Genomic DNA, 13,198 nt, shown 5'->3' on the forward strand with positions numbered 1-13,198 from the left:
AAAGTGAATGCCCTCCTTTATACAGCAAATGGAATGACTGATCCATTTACAGTGCCCTCCATAATGTTTGGGACAAGGACACATTTTTCCTTGACTTACCCCTCTGCTCCAAAGTTTAAAATTACAACTCAAACAGTTCAGATGTGATTAAAGTGCACATTGCAGACATTAATTTAATGGCATTTGCATACATTTTGATCACACTGTGTAGAAATTCTGTTTTTATAAATGGTCTGTAGCTGCCGAAGTATAAGGTGAGTTCAAGCACGGGTACAACGAGTGCTAAAAGAAATCTCTCAGTCCAAAAGTTTGTTTTAAAAATATTTAGTGAAAATTAAAAGCAAATAATCCACACAAGAATAAAGAAAAAAAGTAGTTACACACATAGAATAAAAGGCAAAAAAAAAGGAAAAATTTATCTTCTCTAAACTTAGCTTTTCTTGAGAAACTTTAGTTCTTTAGTCTTCTGTACGCTTTAAATGTATGGCGCTGCACTTAGATAAGTACTGGTTTCTTACATGTTACTTCACACACTCAGAAGGCATGTAAGCACGGTTTAAAACCGTGTGCCCTCTACACCTTACACATTGCAAGGCTTGTCACTAACTGAGAATATTTAGTCAGAGCTGTTAGAAATGGCTAGAATATACCAATTCAATTCAACTGATGGGGGTTATAGGAACCTCCCATAGATTATGCACTATCATCTAGTAAAATATTTATGAATATTATGTAACTAGGAAATGGGTCTTACATGGTCCCCCTGTTTGCCCTGGTCCACCATAATGTTTGGGACAATTGGCATCACATGTGTTAAATATTCATTTTTATTAACAAAATGAAAATTCTGGAGGCTTATTGTTCAGTGACCATAAAATCCTAAAATGATTAAAATTTCCTTAAAATACAGTACATACTTTTAACAAATAAAATTTTTGCAAAAATATTTATCCATAATGCATCTGGCATGAAAGAAGTATCATATTGTTTCATTTTCTCTGTAATGTACCTATGTGAAACGAGGTTTATTTCAAGTAAAGTAGTTTTCACCATTTCTCTAACATATATATATATTCTCACACAATTGATATTGGCAATTAAACACTGCTCAGATGTAATCATAAATGCACTTATATATTTTAAACATTTAAAATCATTAATTGCACACATTTTTTTTTTAAATATGCATTTACTATATCTAAACAGGTCTTCTTTTCTGTGTATCAGCTAGACAGTCGTAATTCTTCAGGTGTAATTAAAAATATGGATTACCGTTTTAATTATGTAGTAGTTGTTTCTTACCAAAACTTACACTGTATGACACACAGCAACAAATAATAAACACAGAACAAATCTTCAAAAAAAAGCATATTGTTTACTATGCAACAATTTCAAATTCATGTAGCTTGCACAGGACAACTTCACCAATTAGTTTTTTTTTAGTTTACATGGTGTGAATCTACAATGTTTACTTTAATCACATCTAAATTGTTTGATTGGTAGGTTTAATCTGTGGAGCAGAGTGGTAGATCAAGGAAAAATGTGTATTTGTCCCAAACATTATGGGAGAGCACTGTACATGTTCTAGTTGCTAACAGGTGATTAATGCTGAAATCCTCATTTTATTATTTGTTTTTCTTATGTTGTCATGATATGAAAACTCATCACAATGCACTTGGTATGTTTGCATTAACACACACACATACAAATAAGTTGGTACAAATCTGGGTGAACATTCTTCCAGTTTATCTACATATTTTCTTGTTATATGGGTGCACAGGTTTATAGAAATAACAAGACAGCATCATTTTATTTGCTGGTGTGGATTGGTTAATAGTTGTTATACCTTTTTGTGATGAGATATGGAAAATTGTTACCCCCGGAGTCTGTATACAAGTGTTCCATTAAAGTTTTTTTTTATAATATTTTTTTATGATTCTTATCTTTGAAATTATTTGGTTGTCTGATGCTTCGTTTAGGCTGATAAGCAGAGAATCTCCTTCCGGTGCAATGAAAGCAGTCATCCGAGATTGTACAGTGAAAGGAGAGGAAAAGCAGTTTCTTGAGGTACGTCCCCAGGCTTGAGTTTCAAATTTGTTCTGTCATTTTATACTACATTTTAGTGTAGCAATATGTACCGTAAGTTGTACTCAAATAAAGAGATCTCAGTTAACACTAGAATTATCAGAGCCTACGAAAAAACTCATAGATCCGGTCCACCTTAAATCCCATAGCACTTCTCCATCAGCGTCTTTTGTCCTGTAAATGTGCTGAAAAAGACAAGCAGAAGCTGCCTGCTATTCCATCCCCCCACCACCGCAGAACATTCACAGAGTTCTCCCAGCTCATGCCTTGATTATCTGGGAGTGAAGTGCTGGAGTTTTAGAGTGGAAATAATAGATCGTTATTTGGAACACATGCATTTCATGTGTGTTCCGTTTCTACAATAATCTGTCTAAACACATTGTTAAAACAGAAACGTTTTTTATATTTTAGTAGTAAATGACAAAATGTTGGCATAAACTATATAATGTGTGAAGCCTGAAGTCCAAAGATCAAATAAACACTTTCACAAAAAGTTCAAAGACGATACACGCTTCCGTGGCGTAGCGGTAAGATTTGCTGACTTGAAATCAACAGTCCCCGGTTCGATCCCAACTGACTCCTATATTTGCCGTATTCAGTAGTGAGCTGCGCTTATTGTTAATATTATACAGTACACACATACATTTGGTTTGCGTCAAGATTTTTTGGTCACCCATGTAGGGATAGTTGACCTGAAAAAGCATGTTTCAGGTGTTTCCTATGTTCGAACAGCTGAAGAACAGATGATACAGACTGGAATCGCTCAATTCCTAATACCTCATTTACACATCCTTCAAAACAGATGTGGTATGTTGTTCTTGTTTAATTAATCGTACGTTACCTTCTGTAGCCTACCTTAGCCTATATTATACTCTAACCAATACAACTAGGCAGTAATCTGTACAAATTGATAATGCCAATATTTCCATCCATCTTGGCTGAAGGTTTAAGATACTGTAGTTACATTTATTTTATAATTCATAAATGATGTATTCTGTGACAATGTGTGATTTAAAACTTCTGAATAACTTGCCATATCAAATATATATTTAGAGATTTTTTTCAGTATTATCCTTTATGTTTGTAAATCTTAGAAATAGACTATAAAAATTCATAATTTTTATAAAGTACTTTTGTTAAAGTAGTGATGAAAATAATATTATTGCTTAAGTGATTTTCTGTATAATCATTTTTGAGATATACTGTAATGATAATCTGTTTTTGAGGTTCTCTCAAACTGCATTGCACCCAGTTAAAAGTTTCTTGAATGTTTCTAGATGTTATTGAAATAGGTCTAACCTTGCCATTTTTAATTCAATTTTAATTAATAGAATACTATATTTTTAACATTTTTCTTTATTTGTGTAATTTTAAAGCCATGTAAGTAACAATAAACATCTGTTTAACAGATCTGGAACAATAATTGCAAAGAGAAGAGCATCTGTCTGTCAGCTCTGAAGAAACATGGCAAAGTTTATGAAGATGGTGAGAGTTAATTTGTTCAGTACAGTCTTATCACATAAAGAAGTTAACTATCTAACAGCCATTGATGACTTAGCTTAGTGATAGCATAACAAAAAATTAGAAACCTGCATCTTATTTTATTATTAGTTGATAATTTTGCCTTAGCGCTCAAAGTTTCTGTCACAGAGTAACAGTGACATGCTCACAAAAGCTTCAGTCAGACTATAGCAACAAATTTAATTAGAATATATTGAGGTATTCTTGAAATAATTCAAGTATAGTACCACATAGAGATACCAGTCACTTATCGTGTTTTTGTGGTGGGTGGTAATGTACAATTTGTAAAGAAAGGTTAATGATGAATAGTCTCATCATTATAGATGTCACAGGGCAGTGACATTTTTCTCTCATAGGTGTCATATAATACTGGAATCATTCCACTTTTTAAATCTTTTCAATATGCCGTAACTGTGTATTTGTTTTGTAATTTGCTACCTTTGTTATATTTACAAATATTTTACCCAGTGAATCTCATAACTTTGTTGGCATCATATCAGTGCTCCGTCAACATCAGTGCTGAAAATGGATAGGGTATCATCAACTGGACAGATATTCTCAGCAGTCATTTGGTGAATTATTCCATTGCTGAAAAAACAGCTAAGTATGTAAAAAAAATATTTCAACCAATATTTGATCAGTATTATATAAAAAATACAGTACATGTTTTCATTACCAAGCACTTCCAAAAGAAACTGTCTCTCTATTATAAAAAAAAATCCTGTTCTTTGGGAGGGAATGACTTGGAGACGATACGTGATTTTCACGTTAAGATCACTGAAGACACTTAAAAGACCCGTGAGACGAAAGAGAATGGCCATGGAGCGTCTCGCAGGGACATAGAACATGAGATTCTTGCAAGACACGCCCTACTTACAAGCAATATCAAAGAGCACGGCCAGCAAAACAATCAGTAGTGTAAAGGCACGCAGCACACACAGATCCAGGGCTCTCAGTGCATATAAAGCGTATAAGGACAGTACGTTATCAATGAAACGTCGACGACTAAAAAAGAAGAAAGAGCAGCACGGAGAAAAGAGACCCAAAAGCGTTGGAGAGAAAAAAATGCTAAAAAGAATAATCTAGGTGCAAATTCAGAAAATAAGGAAAGTAATAATCAGCCCGGAACAAGTGGAATTGAAAAAAAAGAACGTCCAAAAAAGACAAAGAATAAAGACGTTCAAAAACGTTGGCACAATGCACATGCAGAGCAGGTTAGAGATTATGAAAGTAGTGGAATTCGAAAGGCTCAAAAAAAACGGCGCGATACAAATGCAGAGAAAATTAACAAATATGAAAGCAGAAAAATTAGAAAGTATCTCAAAAAAGAAAGTAAAGATCGCAGTAGTGCAAACAAACAGAAATTATTACTTGAGAAAAGGGAAAATAAACAACAAGGACCAGATGTCATTGAAAAAAAAAGCAGGACAAAGTAAGGTCAGAAATAAAAAACAGAGTACAAAAAAAAGTAAAACATCATCAAGAGGTTAAAAAACAAGGTGGCCAAACACATGCAGAGCAGGTGAGAGATGATGAAAACAGTGGAATTCAAAAGACGCAAAAAAACGTAGGCGCAAAACACATGCAGAGCAAGATACAGAATATGAAAACAGAAAAAAAATAAAGTGTCAAAAAAAAGAAACTAAAGATCGCATTAGCGCAAACAAAGACAAATTATTACTCGGAGAAATAACGGAAAGGCGAATAGAGATCGAATATATTGACATAGGTGATATGTCAGAAGTATGTAAATATTGTAAGGCTTTGAAGTGCAAGTCAGAGACCTGTAGATCGTCTAATTCATGTTGCCATCAGGGAAAAGTAGTGTTTATAAACAATGAGGAGGCGTATCCAAGAGAATTAAAAGATTTGATGTGTTTGGGGAAGGTGAAATCCACAAACACTACAGGCAAAATATTCGAGTCTACAATAATCTTTTCGCATTTGCATTATTCAGTTCGCAAAACGTAGATTTACACAAGAATGGACCATACGCTATGAGAATCTGGGGTCCAGCAACCATTAAAGCAGTGACAAGTTTAATTTCGAAGAAACCACGATTTAGGCAGGTGTATATTTATGATCACAGAGAAGCGATGCAACATAGATTCGAAAGAGTTAAACGATTGGACGTATTAGAAATTATACAGCCAATAATGGATACAAATCCATACGTCCAAAAGTATCGCACTTTACATGAAATCTATCTGCAAAACACGGACAAAGAAGTTTTCTTGGATTTCTATAATGAATCAGAAAGATCACGCACGCATATATAATAAACCAACATATGACGAGTTATCAGAGATTATAGTTTCGAAAGACGGAAATATCAAAAACAGAGTAGAAATTTGTGTTTATCCGAAAGCAGAACATGAATCGACATTTCTGTCTAATTCACCACATTCCGATCCATTACGCTTTCCCTTGCTTTTCCCAGATGGAGAAACAGGATGGACATACAATATGCAACACACGAATTCAGAAAAATGAGTAACACCAACACAATATTTCAGGGCAAAATTAGCGATACATTCCAATGTGTTTAACCCACTTCTGTTATCTCAACGTCTAACGCAACATTACATTATTAATGTGTATCTAAATGTCGAAGCTAATCGTCTTTTCTTTATTAAATCAAATCAAGAAAAACTTAGAACGGAACATATGCAAGGTCTCATTGATCACGTTCAAAATTCAAATATCAATAGTTCAGACAAATTCAAAATTGGTAAAGCAGTAATATTACCATCATCATATCAAGGTGGTCCAAGAGCATTCCAACAGTTATATCATGATGCAGTGGCAATATCCAGAACTATCGGTTGGCCAGATTTATTTATTACAATGACGTGCAATCCACAATGGCCAGAAATCCGGAGATTCTTGAAAACAATGCCACCAGCTACATTGGTTCTAGATATTCCGACTTTCGTAAGTAGATTGTTTTATCAGAAAGCCTTAATTTTATTGAAAGAACACGAAACGGTGTTCGGTCAAATCCGAGCATACATTTACACAATTGAATTTCAAAAATGGGGTTACCTCACATGCATTTATTGGTTACTTTACAAAAAAAATTATTAACTACTGATGATGTAAACCGTTTTGTCTGTGCTGAAATTCCAAACAGAGAAACCAATCCTGAACTATGGTACAAAGTCATTAAACACATGTCCCATGGACCTCATTTAAAATATTCAGCATGTTGGGACTCAAAAGAAAAAAGTGTTTAAAAAAATTTCCAAAAGCTTTCGTTCAAACAACAGATATGACTAAGGCTGGCTTTCCAGATTATCGCCGAAGAGATAATCGTCACAAACAACACACTTATCACGGAAAGAAAAATGGAAAAATTGTGATGATCGATAATTCAATGATTGTACCATATAACCCGTATTTGCTAAAAAGATTTGATTGTCATATTAATGTCAAGTATTGTGCATCAGTGATGAGTATTAAGTACATCTACAAGTACATTCATAAAGGGCACGATAGAGTACACGTAACTTTATCAAAAGAACAAGCACAGGACAAAGTTCAAGCATATTTAGATACTCGATACGTTAGTGCAATGGAAAGCGGGTGGCATTTAATGGTATTACCAATGCACAGACGAAGTCATTGTGTAGAATTATTACTGATGTATTTACCAGGACAGAATATGATTCAATTTAAAGAAGGCGAAGAAACAGAAGCTTTACAAGTAGCAAAAACAAAAAATAAAAAGTTATTGGCTTGTTATTGAACTAAATAGAGAATCGAAAGTAGCAACGTCGTATAGAGATGTTCTAACTATAGATGGAAATATGTACGGTATCTTTCAAGAAGTGGCTCGAGCAGCTGGATTATGTAAATCGGACGACTATATGTATGAAATGATGTCTGCTGCCAGGTCTGTAATGATGCCTGACAAATTAAGACACCTCTTCGTATACTTAATTTTGACAGGTGAAGTTGATGCTTTACAATTATGGGAAGCATTCAAAGGAGCTTTATCTGAAAAATCAAATGAACAAACGGCTCTTTCAATCATCAAAGAATTGTTAGAAGCAGAAGATTTAACAATGCAACAATTTGGACTTCCAAAAGTAATTAATGAATCAGAGTTAAAGAAAGAGATAAAAGCAGACGAAGATGTAACAGTGGAAGACCATAGAATAATATATCAGGAAATGTACTCACAATTAAACGATAATCAAAGATCCATTTTTGACACAATTCAAAAAAGTGTCCTCGGAGAAATTAAACAGCAATTGTTCTTCATAGATGGACCAGGCGGAACAGGGAAAACATTTTTGTATAAATGTTTACTCCATTATTGCAAACATCTATTCAAAAACATTACATCGATAGCATGGACAGGGATAGCAACAATTCTTCTTCCATACAGTTAAACAGCTCACAAAACGTTTAACTTACTATTAAATATCACAGACAAAAATGTTACATTGAACTGGAAAAAGAAGATGAAACAAAAAATGCAACAGAATGAAATATTTCTTTAGGACGAAGCATCAATGATCCCACAAACAATATTAAATGTAATTGACAAAACATTTAGGGACGTTTTTGGATCTGAAAAACCATTTGCAGGAAAAACCGTTATACTGGGAGGCGACTTTAGACAAGTTCTACCAGTAGTCAAGAAAGGAGGCCAAAAGCAGATTTATGATGCATGCCTAAAGAGTGGACCTTTATGGTCTTTATTCCAACAATTAAAATTATATAAAAATATGCGAGCAAATAAAAATTTGAATGATTTTGCAAACTAGCTATTAGACATTGGCAACTTTAAAATTCAAAATCTCCAAATAAAAGAAGACTTATTATGTAAAAATCTTATTGAAGAATTTAATCCCTTAGGATTATCAACAGAAGAAATGAGTACACGTGCAATCCTAGCAGCAAGAAACGATGAAGTCAAACGAATTAACGCAAAAATCGTCGATCGGTTACAAGGAAAATTGATTAAGTACATATCAATAGACTCTGCTGAAGCAGTTGGTGGTGATGGTGCAGAAGATGAAAACATCAACCTACAATATCCCATAGAATATCTACAAGCGTTAACACCGTCTGGTCTCCCACCAGCTTGAATTACTGTTAAAAGAAGGATGTATCGTAATGTTATTGCATAATTTATGTATGAGTGATGGACTATGCAATGGAACAAGATTAATTGTATTAAAAATTGGTTGAACGATTCTATCATGTAAAATTTTAACAGGTGACAAAAAAGATAATATAGTATATATTCCACTAATAACATTAGACACAAAGGAGACCTTGATATGCCATTCGTATTAAAACGTTTACAATTCCCCATCAGACTAGCATTTGCTATGACAGTTAACAAATCACAGGGACAAACATTAGAAAAAGTTGGTTTTTTATAAGAGACAAAGAAACGATATTTACTCATGGACAGTTATATGTTGCGTTATCACGATGTAAGTCCAAAAACGGAATCATAATTCAATGCGATCTTGAAGAAAAAATAATTCAAAATATTGTTTTTACCGAGGTTCTAAAATAAAAGGGAAACTCATGAAACAGAAACAATTCCAAGAAAAAAACATATCATAAAAGTGTGTATCTGGAAAACCACACACAGGAGTTGGCGAGCGAAGTGAGCAGGGGGCATAGCCCCCTAGTTTTCTACAAAATAAACTTTTAGTGCCATAGAAAGCAGAATGTTTGTTCATGGTACACCATAATATGATGAAATACTGTAAATGACTGTAGTACTAGGGTGTTGTACTATGTTAGTCATTATGAATGTAGTGAAAACTCAAGCAAAATGACACCTTTTATTGACTAACTAAAAAGATTACAATATGCAAGCTTTCGAGACAACTTAGGCCCCTTCCTACATCTTATCTAAAGAAGGGGCCTGAGTTGTCTCGAAAGCTTACATATTGTAAATTACTGGAAACTCTGAAAAATCCTTTGAATAAAATTTGTGAACTTTATAATGCTGGCCAACTTTTACTTGAAACATTCTTATAATGAGAAGGCAAACAAAATGACTCATTTTATTGATTAATTAAGCAAGCTTTCGAGGCACCTCAATCCCCTTCTTCAGACAAGATGTAGGAAGGGGCCATGAATGGCCTCAAAAGCTTGCATATTGTAATCTTTGTAATCTCTAATTGTAATCTTCATTACATTCATAATGGCTAACACGGTACAACACCCTAGTACTTCTTGCAACATTCTTGAAAAGTGAACCTGTTGATTAAGTTTGTAGTGTTTCAAGAGGGACAAACAGTACCATTAAAATTTGATTATTTGATCCATTTTCTAGTTTTGCAGGCCACAAAACATAACACACACATATCATGCCAGAAATAGTCAAAACGTTTTCCAAGATGTGTACAACATTTTATTTAGTCAAGGTCCCTTGTTTTCCTCTTTGTTCCTACCCAGTCCCTCCGTCTTTCTAATATTTTTTCATTTTCCTTTTTACCCTTATGACTGTTGCGTAGTTACTCTGCTTTTGACTTTTTAGTCATGGAAACTGGCAAGAGTTTATACAAAAATATATGTATATATTTTTTTTTTTTAGTTTGCAGGTACATAAGATTCCATTTAGCTTTGTCGGCCTCTTTCCTACTGCTCCCAGTTAGTAGGGCTAACCCCAGAGTATGTTGCTTAAGTTAAAATTCTTCAAGGTTTACATGAATAATAAATTGTATTGAAACACATTTTAAAACTTGTTGATCCAATTCTGGTATTTTTCTTACATTTCTTATTCTGATTATGCAAACTAATTGTAATGTCCTGTTTCTCAGATCAGTTTGGTTGTCTGGTATGGTCTCATTCTGAGACACACCTGTTGTATGTGGCAGAGAAAAAGCGCCCAAAGACAGAATCCTTCTTTCAGACTGAGCCCCCCGAACTTAGTTCTACTGGTGATGAGTATGACAGCCCTAAAACAGGCATTAAGGTAAGAATATGCATGTTAATCAGGATCATGACTATTTTTGCTACTTGCATCTGAGTTAGCTTTAGTGTTTATATCAAATAAGTGAAAAAAAAAAATAAAGCAAATAGTTTATTGACATGTTAGTCATAACATTATCTCTCTCGGTCACATTTAATTGTAACTTTACTCACTTAAATGTGAATTTTAAATGAAGAAAATTATTGGTTAATCAGAAATAAAGAGGGCTTGTGTGGTGATTGCGGTTAATGCATCTAGTTAACACCTTCTGGGACTGGAATTCAGTTTCAGCCTGGGAATCGTCTGCAACAGTGTGATTTACTTCCTGGCTGTCTGGTTTTCTCTAGCCGTCACAATTGTCCATACTTTGTAGCAGCACCTAATTCAGGTAAAGTTAAAGAAATATTAACTGACTAAATGAAGCTAAACAACTGTATTGTCATTCATTACAAACATACAGTGTGATAAATATAAATGTATTTTAGATTTAAATATAATGTTTATTCAATTCATAAAGCTAGACAAACATTGATGTGATCAATGATGATGTATCTTACATTATTACCAGCTACAGCTATAACAATAATAATGACAAATGGCTTAGTCGATGGCATTTGTTATATCCTATGTCCTGACTCCTACAGCTCTTCAGTTGGAGCATGTTCAGGTTATATCTGTTAAGCTGCAACTAAATGTTACCACCCACAGCAGGACAAAGTGATACAGAAAATGACTGGAAATTTTTCATTGCATATACTGTATATTGAAATGGTTACTCTTAATTTGCCAGCTCAGATAGGTGCATTCACCTTGTCATACTAGGTCAAATGGTCTTTAATAATTCTTGCTTATTTCTTTATGTTTGGTGGTGTGGTGGTAGTTGACCAAACTGAAATAATGCATAGCACATGCGGGTTGTAGTTTGCCAATGTGTTCTTTAAGGGACATGGAAGTTTTTCGTTGATTTACCGATTTTTCCACGTCTGTTGAGGGCCATGCTGAAGTGGCCTTATTTACAGTATTTTGGAAGTTAAATCCTAATTAGTCAGTTACATTTACATAAGAAAAGTTAATAATAAGATTTTCCAACCAAAAACACTGTTTTAAAAGGTCCTCAAGTAAAAACACGTCACATTTTAGTCAGGTGGATATGCTGAATGGTTAATCTTCATTGTTGTCCACTTCCTAGATTTTTATCAAATTCCTCTTAGCTTCTTCATTGTTTTGGTAAAGAATATCATCAAACAACATTCTGTAACATTTTAGAATGTGCCTAATACAATTTAGTGTTGTGGAAGGCTAGTAGTCTGTCCTGGCAGCACTGGACTTCATTGTTTTTGTCAAATAAAACAACACTATTCTCATTCATTCTTTTTTGGAATCTGTGAGTTCCACTAAAGACTGTGTAACATTACACGATTTCTGTTCAGATACTTGATGACTGCAGCTGCTGATTTCGTCACTTGAATACATTAATTTACATCACTGAAAATTGCTAAAGATGTCAAATTAGATGACTACATGATGACTTTCTAGCACAGTATTGTGAGCTCACTTCTTTTTCTGACTGCCAATAACATTCTGCATGATGGAGCTGGTGCCCATGCAAAGGGTTTACAAGTACAGTGAGTTCAGACTCGAGATCAGTTCTTTTTTTGCCATTGTGTCAAGGTACGTAAAACGAGAAACATCAGACAGATGAGCTTCTCACTGTTGTACTTCTAGACCCACTCTCACATGCAAACAAGCTTGCCTGTACAACTTAAGAGAACTTAACTTAGAAAATCAAATACTTTGTCAGGGCAAGTTGCAAACTAGTTGGACTGTGTCACTGGACTCGATGAATATTGTATTTCTTATATTTTTGTTTTGCTTTTACCAACTTTTGGCAGGGTGACCAGTTTGTATTTTATGAAGACTGGGGAGAGGCCTTAGTACATAAAAGCAATCCTGTCCTGTGTGTCTTGGATATCGAGAGCAGCAACATATCTGTTCTGGAGGGCATCCCAGATAACATCTCTCCTGGACAGGTCAGCTCAGCAAAGGATATGGTAGTTGTTATATGTAGATGCTAGTGTTTATTTAACACCCACTTTCAATATTTTAGGCATTCTGGGCTCCAAGCGACACAGGTGTGGTTTTTGTAGGCTGGTGGCATGAACCTTTCAGACTTGGACTCAAGCATTGTCCAAACCGACGGTAAGTTTCAGGCATTGAGGCTGAGCACTGGTTACAGTTAGTAATTGATACACATTTAAAAATTTAAGGTGACCAAATCTTTTTATATTTAAAAGTACTAGGGGGCTCTGCCCCCTGCTCGCTTCACTCGCCAACCCCCGGGTTTGGTCCTGTGGAAATACAATTTAAAGTGTTTTTTTTTTCAAGGGAATTGCTACATATTCATTATGTTCACTTTTGATAATGCAATGTATAACTGGCTGTGAGTGAATATCGTTTCAATAAAAATAAGACTTTTCTGATAAAACAATTTACTTATGAAAGTGGGAATATCCAGAGCCGATGTAGTAGGTGGCATTGTTCTCAAGAAGCTGCGGATTTCTGGCCATTGTGGATTGCAAGTCATTGTAAGAAATAAATCTGGCCGACCAATAGTTCTGGATATTGCCATTGCATCCTGATGTA

General features: G+C 34.5%; 1 protein-coding gene across 2 annotated transcripts in view; it reads left to right on the forward strand.

Annotated features, from left to right (window-relative positions):
- Positions 1-13,198, forward strand: part of apeh (acylaminoacyl-peptide hydrolase) — a 56,690-nt gene that overhangs the window by 11,236 nt on the left and 32,256 nt on the right. For both annotated transcript variants that reach the window (XM_028824948.2, XM_028824947.2), the window contains exons 4-8: positions 1,980-2,067; positions 3,495-3,570; positions 10,404-10,558; positions 12,448-12,585; positions 12,663-12,754. In XM_028824948.2, the coding sequence (XP_028680781.1) occupies positions 1,980-2,067; positions 3,495-3,570; positions 10,404-10,558; positions 12,448-12,585; positions 12,663-12,754 (549 nt within the window). The remainder of the gene's footprint in view (positions 1-1,979; positions 2,068-3,494; positions 3,571-10,403; positions 10,559-12,447; positions 12,586-12,662; positions 12,755-13,198) is intronic.

Source organism: Erpetoichthys calabaricus, chromosome 18 (assembly GCF_900747795.2).
Source record: "Erpetoichthys calabaricus chromosome 18, fErpCal1.3, whole genome shotgun sequence".
In the NCBI taxonomy this organism is placed as follows: Eukaryota; Metazoa; Chordata; class Cladistia; order Polypteriformes; family Polypteridae; genus Erpetoichthys; species Erpetoichthys calabaricus.